Source organism: Stegostoma tigrinum, chromosome 16, assembly GCF_030684315.1.
Source record: "Stegostoma tigrinum isolate sSteTig4 chromosome 16, sSteTig4.hap1, whole genome shotgun sequence".
Taxonomy (NCBI): domain Eukaryota; kingdom Metazoa; phylum Chordata; class Chondrichthyes; order Orectolobiformes; family Stegostomatidae; genus Stegostoma; species Stegostoma tigrinum.
This window is the reverse complement of record NC_081369.1, coordinates 24,055,621-24,079,813: the sequence shown is the minus strand read 5'-3', so window position 1 is coordinate 24,079,813 and position 24,193 is coordinate 24,055,621. Positions and strand designations below refer to the sequence as shown.

Sequence of the window (24,193 nt, the reverse complement as noted above, 5' to 3'; positions counted from 1 at the left end):
CACTTGGAGGTTGCAACTGCAACTTGCCCAACAGCCTGATAAGAAATAAAGAAAAGAGCAATTCTGCCCCTAGTGATCATAATTCAAGATGCAGCATAGAGTCAGAAAGGTTTACAGCACAGAAAGGCCTGCATTGGTCAAAAACTAGCACCTAAATTTCTAACCCAATTTTGTTAATACACATTGCAAGTGGCTGAGATTTATCACATCATCCTAATGATTTGCTACAATTTACTGGTTATCGACTGGATAAAACTTTGTTTATCCCAACTGTCTATTTCCTATCCACCAATTGTTTGTCTGTCCACTCAACTCAAGATGCCCTTATCTTGTGTATTAGCAAGTTTTAATTCCTGTTCAGTGTCTTGTGGGGACCAAGAGGGATGTAAGTTCATGTCGCTTTCCAGATCATGCTACTAATGCTGTGCGCTGTCCTGTGCATTGCCTTTCGCCGATTCCATACTGATTGGCTTTTCTATGAGGTCATAGCTCTTTGCACCAAAGGGACGGAAAAACTGGAAATACATAATTCTGAAGGAGTATCATATATCATGAATACTTAAGGAAAGCATACCGGTGATTTTTTTTGAATGTTCCTTTGTCTTGGAGACTCCAGAGGTATGGAGTCACAAATTACTAAAATTATATTACACTTGGTAGTGAACTAGCCAGCCAGCTTTTCATTTCTCACCCTCTGGTCACCGGTTGGTGCCAAGTAACAGAAGTGCATACGTAAGGAGCCTGGTCATCAAAACCGGGATGCCATCTGGCATCATTGACTTGATGTTTTAGGCAGAAGATGTACTTGAGAGGCATTTTAGAAAGGAAGGGTTATTGCCTTTTATTTTTTGGGGAATGGCAATCACAATCAGATTGCAACTTTGCTCCTTTTAGTTGTTAGTACTGAACTCTGCATTTCCAGTTGTGTGCTCTGATTATGGCTCCTACAGAAAGTTGAGTCTGCCTGTCTTGTAGGATAATTAGAGGAAGTTAAGCATGCTCCCTTTTTGTAGCATCAATGCTGTGTACTCTAACATTTAAAAGTTCAGCAGCACCAACAGCCACTACGACAGCTGCTGTGAAAAAGTAAGTAGGAAAGGTAAGTATATGCCAAAATGCCAGGTTTGTAAGGTGCCATGTGATAGGGTTCCAGGAAAGTGACAATGTGTTTAGGTAGGTCGTGAGCAAGGCTGCATGTATTACACAAAAGTTAATGATTTTTCCTTGATGTTTAAATTAGGCTGGAGAAGGGGATGTTAGGGCTTGTAGTATTGGGCTGGATGGGGAGTTAGAATTGTATTGGGTTGAGGGGGTGTAGGAATCTAATCAGGTGAGGGAGTGCTGTAGTTCTTGGGGTGGCAGATGTACATGTGGCCAATTGTGTAGTCAGTTGCAGAGTCAGCTTTATGATTATCCAGGGGTTAGACCAGGTTTTAATCATCTAATTTTTTTCTCAGTAACTATCTACTGAGCTGAAGGAGACCCCTTCAAATTCTCTACTGGCATTGCAATGGAATTGTCCAACAGAATCTTGAATTTCCTAAGGAATTCCCAAGGACTGTGGTGCATCTGGGATTCCACATGGTCTTGATACACAACTTCAGTCTGTGTTGATTCAGTGACTATCCGGCAATCAAAATATTCAAATCATTTTTTACTTGGCAGGCTAAGAGGATTATTTTATATTTGTGAATTCCTTTCTGTATCATGTGAATCAATGTTTACTTGCTTGAACTAAATGAGTTAATGTTTTGTTTAATTCTGTCTTTGAACTTATATTTCTTGTTAACCCACAGTAAAAAAGGAGTGACAGCTGCAGAGGAATCAATACACAGAATCTATAATACTTTCAACACCAAGTCATAATTGGGTATTTTTTAAAAAATTGATTGCTGGTCATTTTTGCATAACAGCAGGTCATTCTCAACTTGTGGCCATGAGCCATATTAAACTATTGTGTGAAAACCTTTCACTGTATTTTCATGGGTAGATACTTAGTAATGTCAATTATTCTGTCTTCAGTTGGTTGTTGATATCATCCTTTAAAGGTAATAATTTCCAGGATTCAGCTATCAGGAAATAGTGAAAACAGTTTTTGAACTCATGAGGGATCTTCACAGTGGGAAGTAGTGAAACATATTTTGAATCAAATGTCAACTCTTTAATCAATCACAACTTATATTTCAGTTTAAAGGGGTAATATTTCTACACAGGTAGACATTTATGTAAAAGTGTATTTATCTTCGTAATAAAAATAGACAATTGGGGAATGTAATTTGAGGAGATGAGCAAACATTGAGCTTTAACAACCAATTAACGCAACTTGTGGTGTATACAGAATGGCAATTACTAAACCCACATGTTATAAATCAACTTGTGAAAAACTCAATTTCTCTAATAATTCAAAATAAGGAAACTTTGTTTTAAAAAGCTATAATATTTATTAATTACTTCGAAAACATTACCTTTGTTGTCATAATTCATGGCTAAGGCCTAGAAAGCGTTTTATTGGTCCTTAGCAATTTGTACTCATAATACTTCACTGTGCAAAATGAAATGTATCTCACAATGTCAAATTTTGGCCTCAGTTCAGGCTAATTTTAAATGGTATCTCAATAACGTATTTTTATTTCTTGATCAAAATAATCAACCAAATGGAGAAAAGAAATGAAATAAAAATGTCTGCTTTGAAGAGCGAGTATATCAGAAAACATTCTACCTTGAGCATAAGAGACAGTTGGCTGTCTCTCTGTTACTGAAATGAACAATTCTGAAAACCGGGATTAAACAGTCATCTATACAATGTTAGTGTATAGTAACCACCTTGACTGTTTTAGTCCTATATTTGCCCATTTCAGATCTGACTTTAACCATTTCTTTTGCACATTCTAATTTTTACAACCCCTGACTCAGCCCTCTTTATGGGTTCGTTGATCTTTTCTACTAAGTCTACATGTAGAAAAGGCCAATTTTCTACAGTATTATTTGCAGATTGGAAATTAATAGGGGAGACAAAGTGTCACCTGCTCATTACCCAAATATGAATCAGTGTAAAGTTGTGAAAATAATGTTATTGAGTAGATTGTCAATAGTATAAAAATAGCCAAAACTAGATCATTTCAGAACTGTAATGCAGTGTTGTCATTATGCCTATTTGTAGGCATATTTAAACAGTGAAGGGATTCATAAGAATTTTTCATTCTTTCATAGTTGATGAAGAATCAGTAGGAACAATAAGAAATAGCAAGGAAGTTTCAGAATCCCACGCAGACGTGGGGAGAACATGCAAACTCCATACAAACAGGCACCCGAGGCTGGAATCGAACCCGGGTCCATGGCACTGTGAGGCAGCAGTGCTAACCACTGATCCACCGTGCCACCCCAGTGGATTCTAAGATCATGGGTTTGAAGGTGCTGTTGAAGGAGCTTTGATTAATTGCTGTAATTCATTTTGTATATTATTTATTTGTGGAATGAACTGCCAGGAGAAATGGTAGATGTGAATACAGCTATAACATGTAAAAGACATATGGACTGGTACGTGAACAGGAAAGGTTTAGCGGGATGGGGGCCAAATACAGGCAAATGGGACCAGCTTAGTTTGGGAAACCTGGTTGACACGGACACGTTGGACTGAAAGGTCTTTTTCTACTTTGTATGACTCTACCATGGAAGGATTGAATGCTTTAAATTGCTTCTGATCAAACAGGCTGCTATGACCTCAATTGAGTTGAGCATCTTGAAGACGGTACTATACTCATCTAGGAAATGGAGAATGTTCCATTGTGTTCCTGACTTATGCTATACAGATTATAGACCAACTTTGGGGAGTCAGGAGATGTGTTACTCATTGCTCTTATAGGCAGAGTATTTATATGGCCATTCAAGGTCTGTTTATGGTGACGTATGATGATGGTGGAAAATTCAGAGATGGTAATGCCGTTGACTATCAGGTGGAAATAGCCTGATTCTCTCTTCTGTTTTCATCATTGCCTGTCACCAGTGTGATGCAAATGTTCCTTGCCACTTATCAGCCCAAGTCTATATGTTATTTGGGTCTTACTGTATTTTGGTACTAACTGTTTCATTATCTACAAGGCCACAAATATTCCCAGCACTGTCTAACCATCAGCAAGTTTCTCTCGCTTGATCTTAATATACAGGATGTAAGGACTATATATACTTTTGCCTGGAAATATAAATTGGAAAATGGAAATTTGAATACTGCTGTGTTGCAGAGAATGAATTTATTTTATCATGTGAAAGAAACCTAGAACTGTGTGAAATTCACTTATTGGTTACACAAGGTCATGTAATTTTTGGAGAATATGAATTTGATACTTGTGTATCAACTGGCACCAAGGGTTTTCAGTTAAAAATGCTGCCTAGCAACAATTTAGCATAAAGTTGAGATTTGTCACAACTGAGAGAAAGGGGCATTTGTACTCAAACCTTCAAAATGCAAATAAGCCGAGAAAGATCTCTTTGTCTTTCTTCTTTTGAGGATGGCAGAAAAACATCAGTCAAGACTCCAAAAAGAAGAACTTGTAACTCAGGCAAAAATACGTAATCAACTACTTGGCTACCAGATTGAAGATCACTGTAGTGATAATAGCTTGATATCATCGTCGAAAACCAAACATACTGAGATCACCTCATTCCACACGTGGTGTAGATTCGTGACCCACAGAATTTGTTCCTAATTGCCCATTTTCCACCCATGATAGGGATCCTTGTGGCTATACTTGGTCAATGCCGATTTGATGTCAAGGACAGTCAGTTTTTTGAGTTCATCTCTTTTGACCCTGTTTAGACCAAGACGATAATGAATTCAGGTGCTCAGTGAAACTGGTGGAGTCCACCTGAGCATCAGTGAGCTGTATATGAATTAAATTGGCTAAGGACTGGTATCTATGATGTTGAGAACCTCAGCAGTTGGCCAAGCTGGATCATCCACTCAGCATTTCTGCCTGCCTGGTTGCAAATATCTTAATCTTGTCTTTTGTATTGATTCACTGGCTTCCCATTATTATGCTTGAGGATATTTGTGGAACTGGCTCCTTTGGCTAGTTGTTTAATTGTCCACTACCATTCACGAAAAAAAGGCAGTATTTCAGAACATTTATCCTTACCATTGTGGGATAAGTAAGCCCTGTATTTTGTATCAGAGATAGTAGGAACTGCTGATGCTGGAGTCTGAGACAACAAGGTGTGGAGCTGGATGAACACAGCAGGCCAGGCAGCATCAGAGGAGCAGGAAAGCTGAAATTTCAGGTCTGGACCCTTCTTCAGAAAATGTATTTTGTATGCTGCGTCTGCTGCTTTTCTTGCATGTAGTTCCGTGTTGTAGCTTCACCAGGTTGATATCTCATTTTTAGGTGTGTCTGGTGTTGCTCTTGGTATTTACCTCTGCATTCTTCATTGAATATTTTACAACTGAAAGTGTAAACAGAAAAGAAGAAAAATACTGTGCATGAATATTGTTATATTTTGTCATTGCATTAAGTGTTTCTCAACAGAAAATTGCTCTGTTACAAATTTTAAGTTTTAGTATTGCTAAAAAGTACACATTTCTTTCAAGGTTTTTCATCTTACATTCATTAGGACAATTTGCTAAATTACTAATAAAAGGGAAAGGCAACATTTATACTGTATGAGAGGAAATTGGTGATTAGCCTGTTAGTGGACACTGGTTAGTGATAGTTGTCTGTTAACTGCCTATTGATTCACTGACTGTTAAAGCTTCTTGTTTAGATTTCTAGCTGGGCTGGATAATTCTGATTGGTTAAGACATTACCCTGAGAAATTAAGCCATGAATGGCTATCGTCCATTTCTCAGGCTCTTGTGGAGCAGTGTTAGAGTCTCTATGTCTGAACCAGCAGGCCTGGTTTCAAGTCCCATGTGCTCCAGGGGCAGGTCATAATATATTGAAACAATCTGATTAAATGTACCTGTAACTTCTGCAATTTGATGATAATTGATGCAACACCATTGTGTGTACATTGTTATGATTCCAGCTAATTTTATTGTTGGTTAAGTCAGATCCCAGACTGAAATCTCATTGGATAGATCTTTTTTGGTCTTAAACAGGTGGTCTTTCACTTAAACAGAAGCACACACTGCTGCAGAATTGATTTTAACGATAAATCTGGATATTATTATGCAATCAAGATAAACAGTTTATATCTAACACATTTAAAGATTTCAAACATCACAGTTATAATACAGTCCCATTAGTGCCAACAACATCCCATTACAGTACTCAAAGATAAGAGAGAAATCTCTTTTCAGCCCCACATAAACTTTGACCTTGATATGGCATCAATTCCCAGTTGAATCTGATGACATCTTTCTTGGCTCATCATAAAATTGAGCTTACACTTTCCAGTTTCATGTAATGCTTTGATCGTTTTAACCAAACACTTCTGGTTTGGAATATTTAAAAAAACTAAACTCCTTACGCTAAGATACCCTAATTTTAGCAATTCTAAAGTACACTTTTCTCTTCTCAGGAGCAATTGCTTTACACATCCAGCTTCAGCGAAGAGCCCTGCGAAACTGCCCAACTGGAACGAATATAAAAAAAATTTTCTTCCACTAAACTGTGGCTGTTTTCCCGAAGCCTAGAATCTTTTATTTGAAAACTTTATGCACCAAGTTGTTTATTTGCTTGTAAATTTTACTCTCCCTGTGGAAAAATATTCTTATTAGGCACCAAAACTCTCTTCTCAGATTGTTCTTAAATGATTTTCAAGTTAATCATTAAAATAGAAGCCACATCCTATTAATTCAAAGGCTAAAAATCCAAACTCAAAAATAAGGTATATATATCACACACCCAACAATATGCATAAGCATCTGTTTCATTTTCTATGTATTTGTTTTCATCTGCCTCTCAAATAATTCTTCTGCTTCTAGTTTTTGATTTATTTTCTCCACCACTGATCCAAACGTCTTGATGTGTAATTTATATTTTTTTATGAATCTGGAAGTGTGACTTTCATGATTAGTTGGCCATCTATTTCCCGTTATTATCAATTTTCAAATATTAACTTTCATTATAATACTTTTCTATGGACTGAATATGATTGTGCCTTATAATCTGTTCTTAGATGATTTTAATATGACCCATCAACATTGCGTGCTATCTGGATTTCAGCCTCGCTTCAGTTCGACCCACAGAGTGGCAGAGGTAGGATTGGATGGTACAACATTCTTGGTTTACTTTTGTTCTTTTAGTAAAATGTTTTTTTTTAATTGTTAAGTTGCAGTGCCATATATAGATTAAATTTTACATTTGGTGTCTGAAATACTAATACGCTGAGATTACTTACTCCTTATCTCTATATAAGGCCTTTTGACTCCTTGTGCACTGTAATACTCCTTTGTTTACATCTTTATAGAATAGGTTGTCAAATACAACTCTCAAGTGTAGTGTGTAAGCCCTCTCTGTTTACCGGCTTATTCTAGAACAGTGACTGGTTACTGGTATCTGAGTCAGGAGATCACTTACATCACAGATTGTTGGAAAAACTCAGCAAGTTTGTCAGTGTTGATGGAGAGAGAAACAGAGTTAATGTTTTGAGTCCAGTATGACACTTCTTCAGGCCAAAGTCATACTAGACTTGAAATATTAGCTCTGTTTCTCTCTCTACACTCACTGCCAGACCTGCTGAGTTTCTCCAGTATTTTCTGTTTATTTCAAATTTCCAGCTTCTCCAGTATTTTGCTTTTGTTTAATCATTTACATAATGATGGTTCACATGAATTTCATTTAATCCCAAATCTATCCTACATTTTTAAAACTACGCAAAGTGAGGGTGGAAAATAGAGATGCATCAATGACTCATCCATTTTTAACATGTATAATTAAGACTTCCTTTAAATATATGGCGATTTATGTTACCATCATCTGCTCTGTGACAGCAACAAATAAAATGTTGAATTTTGACAATGGCGATTTTTGGTCCCAGTGTTTGGGACACTCACGTATTATCATAAGTCTGAGGCTTAAGTCGTTTTGTTAGCCAGGCTGAATACAGAACTCAATGGTTGCCTGTCTGTACATTTCTGGCCGGGGCGAACAGCTCACTCAATTTGAGACCAAGACTAGTAATAGGCCTGATATCGATATAAAGCATCTTAAAAAGAAGTGAGCTTTTACTTGATGCAAGTTTTTGTTGAATTTGTGTTACAACAAATCTGAGCACCATTATTTAGTGGATTCATGGTTGATTACCTTCCTGAATAATACCACACTAATATTAGGGGAGTTCTGCTTTAAGCAGGTGAGGCGGGATGAAATGGAAATTGTCCCACTTATTGTTTTGACTGTAGCAGGTTTATGCTTTAAATCGTTGGGTGGTTGTGCTTAACCATTCTCTACGTTTCCCTAGGAAGAACAGGATAACTTTAGTAAATCTATTTTTCCCCACCTAAGGAAGACTGGGTAATGCAAAATCATTCATAGAGTCATATAGATACGTCTGGGTGCATACATGTGTAAGGACAGTTGACTAAGTATGAAGCTTGACTTACAGGATTTTACAGATCATGAAACAACAGAAAGGTTATCTGTTCCTTGCCTGGTCTTGTTGTGGTGAGTCAATATTGTGACATTTCAGTCACTCTCCTGGATCCAATCATATGGAGAAGGTTTCCACATTTTAAAAGATCTGTTTGCAATCGGTTTTCTCTCAGGAGATGAGATAATTCACACTCCTCAGGGATTTCATCATCTGATTTGATCTCACGTGGTGTAATGTGAAATTGTGTAATTAATCTGTCTGATCATCGCCTATCCAGGGTCTCAGAAAGGAGGAGGAAAATTAGGAATTCTTTTTTCAAAAGCAAAACTTACCCTCATAACAGTACTTCAACAGACTCATACTTCAAAAATGTAATTTAGAATATTTTAGAACAAACACTCCAGGGTTTGGTTATTAAACTTTGGAGTTTGGTTATTTACAGTTCAAGAAGCTGAATTTTTTTTTCAAATTCACAATCAAATTCTTGCTAACATGGGCAGCACTGCCTTGAATTAAGATATCTAGCGCCATTTGTTAGCTGAGTTGTACAGAATGATTAACCTGGTTTGAAGAAATATTTTAAATCGATAAACATTCAACCCCTGGTCCACCTTGAGCTGACTATTCCGAGCTGTGGTGAAAATAGGAGAGCATAGGTTGTGGAAAAGGGTGAGAGTGACTGCACTTGATATCAAGACAGAATGTGTCTGAGTGAGGCATCAAGGAGCCTCAGCAAAACAGAAGTCACTGGCACACTGGGAGAACTCTCCACTGCTCAGAGCCATTCCTCACACAGGAGAAGATCGTGGTTGTTGTTATTTGAGGCCAATCCTATCAATCCAAAAGACATTGTTTCAGCGGTTCCTAGACTGATGTACTATGACAACTATCTTCAGCTGCTTCTTCACAGACCTCCTGCCCATCAACTGATTAGTACGGGGAATGTTTACTGACGATGTGCAATGGTTAATACCATTTTTCAGACACTGAAGCCTGCAGTGTCCAAATGCAGCAAGACTTCGGCAACATTCAACCTTGCATGGATAAGTAGACAAATAACATGTGTGTTACGTAAGTGTCAAGCATTGATGATCTCCACTAAGAGAAAATTTAGCCATCTTGCCATAACATCTATTAGCATTACATTGCTGATTCCCCTTTGTGCAGCTCATTGCTACAACAGGCCTTGCAAGTATTCTTCTTTGAGTGTATTTATAACTGCTTCTAAAACTTATCGTGGTTATGTGGTTACCATTGACCAGAAGCTCAACTGGAGCAGCCACATAAATACTGAGGCTGAAATAGTATCAGAGATAGTGGGAACTGCAGATGCTGGAGAATCCAAGATAATAAAATGTGAGGCTGGATGAACACAGCAGGCCAAGCAGCATCTCAGGAGCACAAAAGCTTTTGTGCTCCTAAGATGCCGCTTGGCCTGCTGTGTTCATCCAGCCTCACATCTTATTATCTTAAATACTGAGGCTACAAGTGCAAGTCAGAGGCTGGAGATTCTGAAACAAACAACTTATGTTCTAACTCCACAAAGCCTGTCCATGATCTACAAGGCACAAACCAGAAGTGTGACAACATAGTCTGTACTTGCCTGATGCAATAGTACTCCAATCACATTGAAAAAGACTCAATACCATCCACTGATTTGGCACAGTAATTAAATATTATATTTTAAATATTCACTTCTTCCACTAGCAATGCACAATGGCAACAGTGTGTACTATCTGCAAGGTGCACAGCAGTACTAAAATTCCTTCAGTAGCACCTTCTAAACCACAATCTCTGTCACCCAGAAAGGCAAAGACAACAGATGCATGGCATCCCCACCATTTGCAAGATCCTATTGAAGCCACATCCTGTCCTGACTGACCACTGTTCCTATACTGTCATTGGATCAATATCCTGAAGCTCACTTCCCAGTAGGATTGTGGATGTACCTGCACCATTTGGATTGTGGAAGTTCAAGAAGTTGCTCATTGCAAACTTCTCAAGGTCAATTAATAATGGGCAAATAAATGCTTGCCCAGCCAGTGACACTCTATCGCTAAATAATAAAAATAATTGAACAAGTTGTTGAGTGACTAAGCTTTTTATCTGTTGGAATATATTTTAGACTTACACAATCTGTGGCTAAAGAATTAAAAGTAAAATACTGGAGTGAAGTGTAAATGATTAATATTACTTAACATTTATACTTTTTTTCAAGTGATGTTCTTTAAGGAATTTATTTTGGCCAGAACTCTGGGGAGATGTCCACTGTTCCTCTTTGAATTGTGCTGTATTATATTCTGAATCCACTTGAGAGGGCAGGCAGTGTGTCTGAAATATAGCATTCCCTTGTTATGCTGCTGGAGTGACGCCAAATTTTGTGCTTAATTTTCTGCATGGAAGTAAAATAAAAAGTTTTGTGAACTTGGACACAACTGAAACTAGTCATCTGTTGAATCGAAACGTTGGATAATTAAATATATAATTTGAGAATTACAAGTTACTGTAACAATGACATTTTCTAATTAAACAAAGAACTGCACATGCTGGAAGACTGAACTAACAAAAACAGAAACTGAAGATTCTCAGCAGGTCTGGCAGCATCTGTGATGCGGAAACATATATTTTGAAAGTTGAAATACTTACCACATTTTCCCCTCAATAAATGTTTGAGTCATGGCTTGGATCTCACATGGTGTAGATTTGGTGTATTTGGAATGTTGTTTGCTTTTCTACCAATTAGAACTAGTCATCATAAGGAAGCTCAACAGCCTCACATTCATTTTCAGCAGGACCTCAAACCAGACTGTGAAATTGTAATTTTTTGACATTTTAAACATATAGCGTAAGGTCCATGCAAAATCATAATTATGTGCTATATGCTATTTATGTTTTTCTCTTTGTCAGCACTTAAACGCTCTCTTTGGGTTTCTTTCGCCCCAAAAGCTGATCCTGCATATTTCAATTGGCACACTTCCTTCTATAATTGAAAGGACAGAAATCTGAAATTGTGATTTTTTTCCATGACTGTTATCAAAACATTAATGATAACAACAGAAAGCAAAAACTGATCCTGTCAATTCCATTTGTTTTGATTATGCAGGACCTCTATTTATTGGCCCTGCTGTAGTCTGACACTCATTTCCCAGTTCAGACCGCTGACTTTAAATTGCTGGAAGTCATTTGGGATTTGCTGTTCCATTGTGTGCTGCTTTATGAACTCATGTTATTTTCCCACATGGTAAGCAGGATGTCAGTTCAAATAATTGCAAATATTTGCATGTGACTTGAAATTATTCTCACTTTGAGAATGAACTCTATAAATGTAAACAAAATCTTGAAATGTCAGTAACATTGGCAAGGTTGGATGTTCTGCACGTGTCAAGTTGCCCTGGGAAGGTGACGGTCTGCTATATTCTTGAACCATACATGTTTTTCTGGTGATAGTGATCCCAAAGTGCTTTCGAGGTAGGGAATTCTAAAACATTGGCCCAATGATGATTAAGGAATAGAAGTATCTACCCAATACAGCATGTGACACAGGGCAGTTGTGATTCCACAGATTTTCGGGTCTTATCATTCTCGATGATGCAGGTGAACGAGATTCTATCTGACCTTGGTGTGGTGCAGAAGTGCAATTTTTTTTGCATATGTTACCACAATGAACTTTAGATGGTTTGATATTAAGTCCAGTGGCCGTACTTTTTTTTTGATTCCTTGGCTTTTTTTCAGATAACTGCTACTTTGCCATTGAGAACAATTACTGTCATCTTTCCTGTGCATGTAAACTCTTGCATCTATGTCTAAAGCAAAGCTGGGATGAGTTCATTGAATCATTTTTGTAAAAACCTAACCGTGCATTGGAGAACAAAGGCTGCTTGATTGTCCTGTGATGACACATCTCATCACTTTCCTGATGATTGTGAGGACATATGAACTGGGAGCATTAATAGGCCATTCAGCCCCTTCAGCATGCTGCAGTAATTTTCTAAAAAAAATTGCTGATCTGATGATAACTTCAAAACAATGTTCTCATTTACTATTAGTAATCTTTCTCACCCTTGCTTACCAAGAATCTATCAACATCTGCCTCAAAAATATTCAAAAAATATACTTTCTCCATATTTTCTGGAAGAGTTCCAAATGATTGAAAGAGAAAACACTTTGCTTACTCTCTGTTTTAATTGGAAAGCCCCTTATTTTTAAACAGTAACTCCTTGTTTGAGACTCTTCCATAAGAGGAAGCATCTCCCCCACTCTACCTTGTCAAAATCCCACAGAATGTTTATATTTCAATCAAATCTCTGCCTATTCTTCTGAACTTCAGGTACAAACCTAGCCCTTTCTATTAAGATAACTTGACCATACCAGGTTTTGGTCTAGTAAACTTTCTCTGAACTGCTTTTAATGTATTTACATCTTCAGTATTGTACAGTGTACTCCAGATGTGTTCTCACTGATTTCGTCTATTAAGTATAATCTCCCTACTTTTATATTCAATTTGTTTTGGAATAAGTAAATAAAGGAGATTGCTGATGCAGTGTTGATGAGATCTTTTGTATCCTGATTTTGTGGATAAAATGTACCCCTTTTTCAGGTAGTTGCTATTAACATAGTGGTATTGGAACTGCAACTCAGAATTAGCTAGCTCCAGTGTAAAGGTCTTTAGCATCCAATCTGGAATTTTGTTAAAACCTTAATTATGTCAGGTGTTCTCAGCTGTTCTTTAATTTCATAAAGAATAAAATGAATAGACAATGGACAGAGGTATAGCAACATTGCCCATCTTGTATCATTGGCTTGGAAACATTTGCATCTTATCTCTTACCTTTGTGATGGGGAAACCAGAGTTGAAGTTTTAAGGAAGCTAATGCAAGTGAAATGAGTTAAATGGCAGTGTAACATTCTATGAAACATGTTTAGAAGGCTGCCATATAATCTTGGAAGTTGATGACTCTTATAATTGCATAAATATTCACTAATGTTTTGCAACATCATTTGAAAGTGTGTAACAATTTCAGATATTGTTTAAATAGTTGCTGCTATTGAATGTGTTTTGCATCACATTGTTGACTTTTGTGTTGTATCTTGTGCTGCTTTTGGTGAAAGGGGTTTCTTCAAGACCCATGGTGCAGATTCTGATATAAAAACTCTGATAGCCAGACAAGATTTTTTTTAAATTCAACAGAAATAGACACTAAATTATGATTTCTGGAGTTCATGACAGGTCATTCAGACATTACCAAAATAGGCTACAAAAACAGCATGACATCTTTCCTTTGCAAATTAAGTGTAAAAGTGCAAGCCAAGTAATGCTCAAGGTTTTATGGAAGTATAAAAGTCCCACACCTTCGGCATAAATATGAACGTTTCAAGTCCCTTCAGTTAAAGTTCACACCAAAATATAATGAGTCTCATTCTGTAATGCAGGTTCCAGTTGACAATGTGTTAAATAGATAAGTTGTTATATCAACAGCCTGGTGGCTAAGGGAAAGGGATCTTGCAGCTTTCATTGTTTCAGGTAAGGCATTGCACATCTGTTCATGATAGGCCTGAAATTCCACCTCCAGATTCCGTGAATCGTGAGGACCACTTACTCAGAGTTCTGCACCATAGAGAGCAATTTAACACAGAAGTGCAAGTTTTGGGTTTAATTCAGAAAGAACGCAAGCATATCTGGAAATTGGCTCCAATTTTTCAACTTCTGGCTTTAACTCAGGTTGGGGCGGTAAACAGTCTGCTCTGAGAAGGAACTTCACTGAAGGAAATATTTTTAAAAAGATGAACGTTAAGTCATGACAGGAAAATGAGATGAGCTGTCTGGATACCTAGCTAAAATAAATTGGTTTTAATAAGGTTTAAAGGCATGAATGGAAGAGAAGTGGAGCCATGTAGGGAGACCATTCCAGAAACCAGGATCAAAGAGTTGCTGTCTCTTGACTATTGGGATGAAGGGAAGAGGGGATGTATAGAGTCCCAAGTCTGAAAATGAGGCAATGTAAATTTGCTGAGATAAGATGATTTAAAGGTCTGAATGAGTTTGTAGGAAAGTTTGTTAATTTAAATTTCATTGTGTTATAATACACAGGTGTTTATTTCACTGCAGCAAACAATACAGTTTATAGGATTGGGGGTTCATATTGTGAAGGTGTGCAAAAAACATTGGAGGTATCAAATTTGAAGATGGCGGCAGGAAAGTACATGAAGTTTGGGTGATATTAGAGACGGATGATATTCAAAAAAGAGAATTTGAATAAGTATTTTCCATGATGGATAGAATCTATTCAATTTGGACCCTGCACCATACAGAATACCAAGAATGTGAATAGTTTTAATTTCTGAGAATTTTCAGCAAGGTGGACAGAAACAGTAACAAGAGAGGAAATTATTTCAGATGCTCAAGATGATGGCCTTAATTTAGTTAAAGAAAATTTGCATTCATGTATGATTTAATGTCAGACATACTGTGAAAGATATTTCATAACACACCAGTTACATATTTAACAGGAAACAGCAGTGGATGAACCAAACTGTTTGTAACATGAAATATTAAGCAGTTTTTCAGTATGAATGATTAAATCGATCAAATTTGTGCATAGCACAATACCTGAGCTATGAAAATAATGCCAGAGGCAATATGATGATAGAGCAAATTACTGCAGATGGTGGAATTTGTACTGAGAACAAAACATGCTGGAAATCACAGCGGGTGAGGCAGCATCCGCGGAGAGAGAGTAAGCTAACGTTTTGAGTTTAGATGACTCTTCATCAGAGTTGGTGGTAAAGGCTGAGGAGGCCAAGTCATTGAGTGCATTTAAGACAGGCTCTTGATTAGTGAGGGGATCAAGAGTAATGGGGAGAAGACAAGAGAATGGGGTTGAGAAACATGACAGTCATGATTGAATGGCAGAATAGACTCAATGGGCCACATGGCCTGATTTTGTTCCTGTATGCTATGGTTTATGGTCAAATCCTTCAATTATTGTTTTATGCTAGGGAAATACATCTGACTAAAAGACAATTTTGTCATATAGCCTGAAAAAGTACTTTCTTTCTTGTGGATTAACTTCTGATGAAGACTCAAAACATTAGCTTGCTCTGTCTCCACAGATGCTGCTTGACCTACTGTGATTTCCAGAAGTTTTGGTTTTCAGTATAGTGTTATTCATGAAAAGGTTTCATGGATTGTATGTTTTAATTTGCTGGTTTAGGATTTTTTTTGATATGTTATGCATATTGTTCATTTTGAAGTCTGAATAAAATGACTAAATGAAAAATGAATACTCTATTTATTCTCAGAAATTAGGTTGTATGTGACTACTTAGATGATATACAATTAAACTATATATTTTACAGTGTTCTACTGGCACACTGGATTATATTTTTGGACGCTGTGACATAGCTATGAAGAATCTGCAAAAGGATCCGTTATCGGGCATTTCCTCCCTGGTTTCTTTGGAGCTTGTTAATGTGACACAAACAGAAGAAATTCACAATGAGGTAAAGGCAGTTCACTGCATATTGGTTTCATCTTTCCATGATTAATCATGTTAATTACTGATTCTTCCAGAAAGAAACTAATTGAATTTTATGTGTTAACTATACTCAGTTGCTTGTCAAGTTGCTATATCTCTAAGTCCAGATGACCCCACAAGAAAGAAAATATTTTTCTCAGATTGTAGGACAAGTTTGTCTGTTCAGATGTACTTGCCTAGTAAAAAAATGATATCTGGAGGACTTGACCATCGACTATAAGATATAGGAACAGCATTAGACCATTGGGCCTACGGAATCTGTTCTGCCGTTCGACCGTGGCTGATGTGTTTTTCAACCCCATTCTCCTTCCTTCTCCCCATTAACCTTTGATCACCGAACTAATTTAGAACTGTCTGTCTTGACCTTAAGCACGCTCAATGATTTGGCTTCCTCAGCCTTCTGTGGCAACAAATTCCACAGATTTACTGCTCTCTGGCTAAAGAAATTCTTCTTCATCTCAGCTCTAAAGGGTTGTTCCTTCACTCTTGGGTCCAGTCTCTCATACTAGGATTGAAACATCTTCTCCATGACCATTCTATCTAGGCTTCTCAGTATTTTGTAAGTTTCAATGAGATCACCCCTCATCCTTCTGAACTCCATCAAGTACAGACCTAGAGTTCTCAACTGCTCCTCATATGACAAGTTTTTCATCCCCAGGATCATTCTCCTCTGGATCCCTTCCAATGCCAGCATTTCCTTCCTTAGATAGAGGGCCCAAAATTGCTCCAAATGCAGTCTGACCAGAGCCTTATACAGCCTCAGCTATAGATCTCTGCTCTGGTATTGTACCCATGTATTTTGGTATTGTGAGCAGATTTGCGCACTAGACATTAGGAAGGATATGTTGGCCTTGGAGGGAGTACAAAGTAGGCTTGATAAGAATGACACCTGGACTTAGGGGTTAGGGTATGAGGAGAGATTACATAAATTAGGCCATTATTCTCTGGAATTTAGAAGGTTAAGGGTTGATCTGATTGAAGTCTTCAAGATGTTAACAAGAAAAGATGGAGTAAAGATAAACTTTCGCCAATGGTGGGCGATTTTAGAACTAGGGAGCATTGTCAAAAGATTAGGGCCAGATTGTTGAGGAGACATGTTTGGAAACACTTCTGCATAGAAGTGCTGGTAGGGGTTTGAAACTTTTTTCCAAAAATTGCAGTTGAAACTGGATCAGTTGCTAATTTTAAACATTTTTTTTGTTAAGTGAATGTATTAAGGGATATGGGTCAAAGGCAGATGTACGGAGTTAGACCACAGATCAGAGATGAACTCATTGAATTGTGGAACAGGTTTGAGGGACTAAAGGGCCTACTCCTCTCCATATGTTCCTCCAAAATAATGACGGATTATATTAGTCAAAATGTTGTCCTGTGGAAGAAGTTAAATGTGTTACAAATATGTTGTTTAATTTAGAAACAAGAGTCCTGATTTTACTTGGGGTGGAAGCAAAGTATGTTGTGGCCACTGCATGTAGCAAATGGTCTGTTCATGCCACAGCTGCAGGCATTGGAGATATTAGCTTCCGATCTAATTTAAATAATTTATTGCTGGAGGTGGCCAGGTGGAAATGGAATTCCCAGTGTCAGACACTTTGGGAAACTTGAGAGGATGATCCTTGGCATGTTGTATTTTCTGAACATCCAAAAGAATAAAAGCAAAACTTAACTTGAGCTTCATCTGGCTCCAAACAGCTTGTCATTAGGTGACCTGTGACTAAAGGATTGAGTGGGGTTTCGTCAAGCTTCAATTAAAACTGTATCAGTGATAATGGGAACTGCAGATGCTGGAGAATCCAAGATAATAAAGTGTGAAGCTGGATGAACACAGCAGGCCGAGCAGCATCTCAGGAGCACAAAAGCTGACGTTTTGGGCCTAGACCCTTCATCAGAGAGGGGGATAGGGAGAGGGAACTGGAATAAATAGGGAGAGAGGGGGAGGCGGACCGAAGATGGAGAGAAAACAAGATAGGTAGAGAGGAGAGTATAGGTGGGAAGGTAGGGAGGGGATAGGTCAGTCCAGGGAAGACGGACAGGTCAAGGAGGCGAGATGAGGTTAATAGGTAGGAATTGGAGGTGTGGCTTGAGGTGAGAGGAAGGGATGGGTGAGAGGAAGAACAGGTTAGGGAGGCGGGGACAGGCTGGGCTGGTTTTGGGATGCAGTGGGTGGAGGGGACGAGCTGGGCTGGATTTGTGATGCAGTAGGAGAGGGGAAGAACTGGGCTGGTTTTGGGATGCAGTAGGTGAAGGGGAGATTTTGAAGCTTGTGAAGTCCACATTGATTCCATTGGGCTGCAGGGTTTCCAGGCGGAATATGAGTTGCTGTTCTGCAACCTTCGGGTGGCATCATTGTGGCACTGCAGGAGGCCCACGATGGACATGTCGTCTAAAGAATGGGAGGGGGAGTTGAAATGGTTGGCGACTGGGAGGTGCAGTTGTTTATTGCGAACCGAGCGGAGGTGTTCTGCAAAGCGGTCCCCAAGCCTCCGCTTGGTTTCCCCAATGTAGAGGAAGCCACACCGGGTACAATGGATACAGCATACCACATTGGCAGATGTGCATCTGCCAATGTGGTATACTGTATCCATTGTACCCGGTGTGGCTTCCTCTACACTGGGAAAACCAAGCGGAGGCTTGGGGACCGCTTTGCAGAACACCTCCGCTCGGTTCGCAATAAACAACTGCACCTCCCAGTCGCGAACCATTTCAACTCTCCCTCCCATTCCTCAGACGACATGTCCATCATGGGCCTCCTGCAGTGCCACAATGATGCCACCCGAAGGTTGCAGGAACAGCAACTCATATTCCGCTTGGGAACCCTGCAGCCCAATGGTATCAATGTGCACTTCACCAGCTTCAAAATCTCCCCTTCCCCCACTGCATCCCAAAACCAGCCCAGTTCGTCCCCTCCCCCCACTGCACCACACAACCAGCCCAGCTCTTCCCCTCCCCCCACTGCATCCCAAAACCAGCCCAGCCTGTCTCTGCCTCCCTAATCTGTTCTTCCTCTCACCCATCCCTTCCTCCCACCCCAAGCTGCACCTCCATTTCCTACCTACTAACCTCATCCCACCTGCTTGACCTGTCCGTCTTCCCTGGAATGACCTATCCCCTCCCTACCTCCCCACCTATCTTTTTTCTCTCCATCTTCGGTCTGCCTCCCCCTCTCTGCCTATTTATTCCAGAACCCTCACCCCATCCCCCTGACTGATGAAGGGTCTAGGCCCGAAACATCAGCTTTTGTGCTCCTGAGATGCTGCTGGGCCTGCTGTGTTCATCCAGCTTCACACTTTATTATCTTCAATTAAAACTGCATGTGATTCCATATGTAGACATAGAGCATGATTTTTACATTGTAATTGTGCCCCCCACTTGTGTAGGATAACTCCTAATTTGCAGAATATAATTGGAAGTAAAAACAGTAGCCAATTTAAACAGTTCAGTAGCGGTACATTTAAGTTCCCACACTCAATTTCAACATCTCTACATGCACCTGGTATGCAGGGTTAAAATTAGGATTAGTACCTTTTAAATTCTGCCTACCAAGATAATTGAGCTGAAGCCTTCTGCCTGTGAAAATTTTTCAATAAATGGCAGATATATTTTACTGTCGACTCTCTTTTAATCTCTTTGCTATAAAAGCTTTTCTATTACTATTGAGATTTCTGATGTTAGTGTAAAACCTAATGAAAGTGTAGTATAATAATTATTGCTGGGAACATGGATATTATGATGTAATTCTCATGTTACACCACTGATTTGTGATGACGTTTGGCTATTCTGTGTGTCAAAGTCACTTTGAGTACAGTGTCCGTCGTGACATTAAGCCTTCTCTGATGGAGTCAAGGGCAATCTCTACATAATACCATGGCTGATTCAAAGATTTGTTCATATTTGCTGGATTTGTTGCAACACTGCATACTGTCAGTGAACTGCATTGTCTGAAGATCTGGAAAACTGTGGAGGAACAGAAAGATTATTATGTGAAGAGAGCAAGAGCTACTGTCATTGTTGCTTGAAATCAAATAGCAGAAGTCCTGTGACAAAGTTAATAATTGCCATAGATAAGTCACAACATGATAACAATGAACTACCCTGGTGACTGACATCTCCTCTGAGGATCATTTGTTCACTGTGTCCTAGCCACAACTATGATAAAATGACTATTTTTGAACACCTGTGAACCAAATAATATTGCTGTCTGAAGTGTTTAAATCCAAACTGCCTCATTCACGGCTGTTCAAATCATGAGCTTTATATATATTGGCTCTCTTTAACTTGAATTGATGTTGGCCCTTCGACAGTGGTTAGAAATATGACAGAGTGCAGACTTGCACTGAAAGGTCACCAGTTATTTATGCATTGTTGGGAATGACAGATTGGACTGTTTGCTGCCAGTTACCCATGAGATTCACATTTTTGATGCTTGATTTATTGATTTTTGGTGGCTAACTAGGCATTGTCTTAGATATTTTTTTCCTGGCTTTTCAGTGTGTCCTGCTGATGGGCTTTTCACAGAAAACTCTTTGTCTATGGGAGTGAGCATTGAAAAGCAGCAAGCTGAATCAATTACCTGGCTAGCCTTGAGCCAGTTACAGCAAGGCATACTAACACAATATTACAGAATGTATAAAGTTTTCCTTGCAGTTAGCAGGTGATTATGTGGTCAGTGATATGTCGCACTAAAATATATGATCTGGCAGGCTTAATTGATTGAAGGACCTCTGAGCCAGCTGGACCGTGCTTTCTGGTCCTAGCCAACTTACTGCTCTAGGGTATAGCTAAGAGCATGCTAGGTATTGATTTGTTAGTCATCAGATACCACCTTGTGGTCCTCTGAAAATTGATTGAGTTTAGTCTGTGAGCTGTGCAATATAGGAAAAGCTCAGCTGCTTAAATTGAAAGGGGTTAGTGTAGTTTGACTCTGGGGTTTCTGTTAAGAATATTGGTGTGCAAAGAGTCATAGCAAGGGTAATGTATGATTCAGCATGTCAGAATAGAATGCCAATGCTGTTGATAGTTTGCCAGTATAAAGTAAATTAAATATGGATTACCTGAGCAGGTGGCCTTCATTCACTAGCATTTGTAAGTAATTTACTCAGCATGTCATGCACATTAACTGACAAGCACTATTGTAGTTGACCTTCGATACCTAGTCCAGTTGAAAAACCTGAGCTTCTGTCTTTATTCAGTGATTACTTCTGTTGAGAGTGTTGTTGGGGGTGTTTACAAAATTGTGTTGGTATTTACACTTCATGCTGAGAACTCTAATTGGGTGAATAATGTTTACTGTGTATCTATATACATGTTCAGTAGTAACCATGCCTGCTTGCAGGCAGGCATTTGTAATCTAACATATGACATAATCATGGAGCAAGTGAACAACTCTTTGACAACTGCAAACTGATACCAAAAATGATCAGTTACATTAAAACAGAGTTCATCGATCTCTGTGTTTCAGCCATTAGCCTTTCAAGGATTATCGGTGCATTTCTGTAAACAATAGTTAATTTCAAAATGCATTATGATGACAGACAGAAATTTAAATGCTTAGTTACTGCCACTAAACTGGCCTACCAGTATATGTAGAGTCAAGCTCCTTTACTCTGAAGTTACCAACTTCAACCATTTGAATAAGCCTTCAGATTGTCTACAGTTTCTGCTGAGATACCAGAACTGATAGAAAACTATTCAATCTTCTTTCCCTGAGATCCAAAACAAAGGCGCAGCAAATCTTTATCAGAAGTTTTTCTACATTGACAATGCCTCATGACATTCCTTATTAAGGAATACCTTTAGTAGCAAATGGATAAATCCTATCATGCCTATTAAGAATTTGGTTTGTGAATTACCATCAGGAAAATAAATTACATGGACCAAGATGGTACCAAAGTGCCCTACTGCTGTCTATCAGTTGACAACATGACATTGAAGATTATCAGTAAATTCACATATTTAGACTCTGTGATCACTAGGAACTTGATACATGAAAGTGAAATCAACACACACATTGCTGAAGCACTCCAAGCTGAAAGGGAGGTTGGAACTACAGCAAGTTGACTGAAAACTCCGATCTGTGACGCTTGCAAGCTTATATCTTCAGAGCATTCTCAATAGTGGTGAAAGCTGGATTCCATGTAGTAATTGGGTGAAAAGGTAGAATGTTTCCATCTTTATTGTGTCAGATGATTCTTGTCATGTATGGGCAACAAAGGTCAATGACATAAAGATTCTGGAGCCTGCTAATTTGCTTAGCATATATTCATCACTCAGGTGAGGTTTCCACTGGCACCCATAGACCCTAAAACGTTCTGCATGGTCTTCATGACCCACTAGGTCTATACTTCCACTATAAGACAAATGCAATTAAGATGTGGCAGAATTTGACATTGACAGCTAGAAGACAGCCACTGTCAGTCATGATTGCTGGAATACTGTCTGTTGGGTATGGCATTAGGCAAGGTGATCAGAAAACGAAATGTTCAGCTGGTTGAGAAGAGGCCCCAGTGAAACAGTGATCAACAAATTATGCACCTTTTCAATGCTTCTCTGCAGCAAGTACAAAAAGACAGACATGCAATCGTGGGGCTCCTAAATTCTGTCTGGTGGTACTTTGCACACAACTGACCGCCTCACCATAAACCATCATGTTGTGAGATGCAAGGCTTGCCACCATATATATTTTTTAATATCTTGGAATTTATTCTAATTCCTGAATTCTAATGGTAGAATTGTCAGCTTGTTGGCTGTTTCCTGATTTAAGTGTAACATCTTTTCAGGATTGTGGGTTTCTGTCATGGGTCTTCATGTGATTGAATAGATCAATTCCCAGTCCCCGGATCATTAGACATATGGGCAGATATCCTTTGAAGTAGTAGGAGCCAGAGCACAGGATTTGCATATTTTTGCTGCCACTCTTCTGCCTGTTCAATATGGTGTTTAGACTTTAAGCTGCAGTGTATTGGTCAATTTATGATCATTTTGGCTGATTTGTTGCTAACTCCTCCCATCAGTAGTGTCAGTGTGGTTGAACTTCACTGAGAGTTTGAGTGTCTTTGAAGTCCTTGTTTTGCCCTCCCTTGTAGCACAGGTTTTTTGGTAACTAAGAGAACAGGACAAGGTTGGGGAGATGTTTTCAGCTATCTAATCACTGTGTCTGGTCCATATTGTGGCTAATTTTAAAGAGTTTTAAATGAGTGTGGAGCTCTTTTCAAGAATGACACCTGTGCTCATTTGACGGTTATCCCCTTGAATTGGGAGGATGTGATGAAGGCACTGCTGATGGATTTTCCACCTGATGATCCTATCTACACAATATTTACACTGCAGAGGAAAATAATTAAAGACTGAGCGGTGCAATTACTGTTGCACAATGCCCAACATTTTCATTTTCTATTAAATTGAAACCACCTGTTTCCTATAAAGCTCGATGCAAAGTCTTTTTGATTTTCTAGCCTTGGGACTGTGAACTTTCTTTTGGTTCCTCAGTCACAACCAGAGAAGCCAGATTGGGGCAGAGAGTTTAAGCAGTAGGCCATACTCTTCAATTAGTTATACAGGAGTTCTGAATTAAAGAACAATTAGGTATCCATCTGCACTGTCCTCAAAAACTGGAAGCCAGGAACAGAACAACACACTAATGCTCTGGCTTTTAATGTATCACAAATGGCAGAACATGTGGCAGGATAACTATTTGATGTTTTAAATATATTCCTCCGTATATGTAACCAATGGCAGATCACAGGATTTTATTTTGTTGTTGTCATATGTACTGAGATACATTAAAAAGTATTGTTTTGCATGATAATAAGGCACATCATACCATACATAAGTATATTGAGGTAATAGAACAGAATGCAAAATATAGTGTTACAGCCACAGAAAGTGCAGTGAAAGATCAGTTTTAATATATGAGAATCAAAAACAGAAATTGGTGAAAAAGCTCAGCAGGTCTGGCAGCATCTGTGGAGAGAAAGCCAGTTAACATTTCAGGTTGAGTGACCCTTCCTCAGAACATAATATATGAGAGCCCCATTCACAAATCTAATGACAGTGTGGAAGAAGTTGTTTTTGAATCTGTTGGTAAATGTTTTCAGACTTTTCAAAGTTCTGCTTGATGGAAGAGGGTGGAA

The 24,193-nt window shown here is 38.7% G+C and overlaps 1 protein-coding gene across 6 annotated transcripts in view; it reads left to right on the top strand.

Moving 5' to 3' along the window:
- The window catches only part of fto (FTO alpha-ketoglutarate dependent dioxygenase), a 422,038-nt gene that overhangs the window by 119,420 nt on the left and 278,425 nt on the right, over nt 1–24,193 (top strand). For all 6 annotated transcript variants that reach the window (XM_059651657.1, XM_059651658.1, XM_048546996.2 and 3 more), the window contains 2 exons: nt 7,114–7,193; nt 15,886–16,029. In XM_059651657.1, the coding sequence (XP_059507640.1) occupies nt 7,114–7,193; nt 15,886–16,029 (224 nt within the window). The remainder of the gene's footprint in view (nt 1–7,113; nt 7,194–15,885; nt 16,030–24,193) is intronic.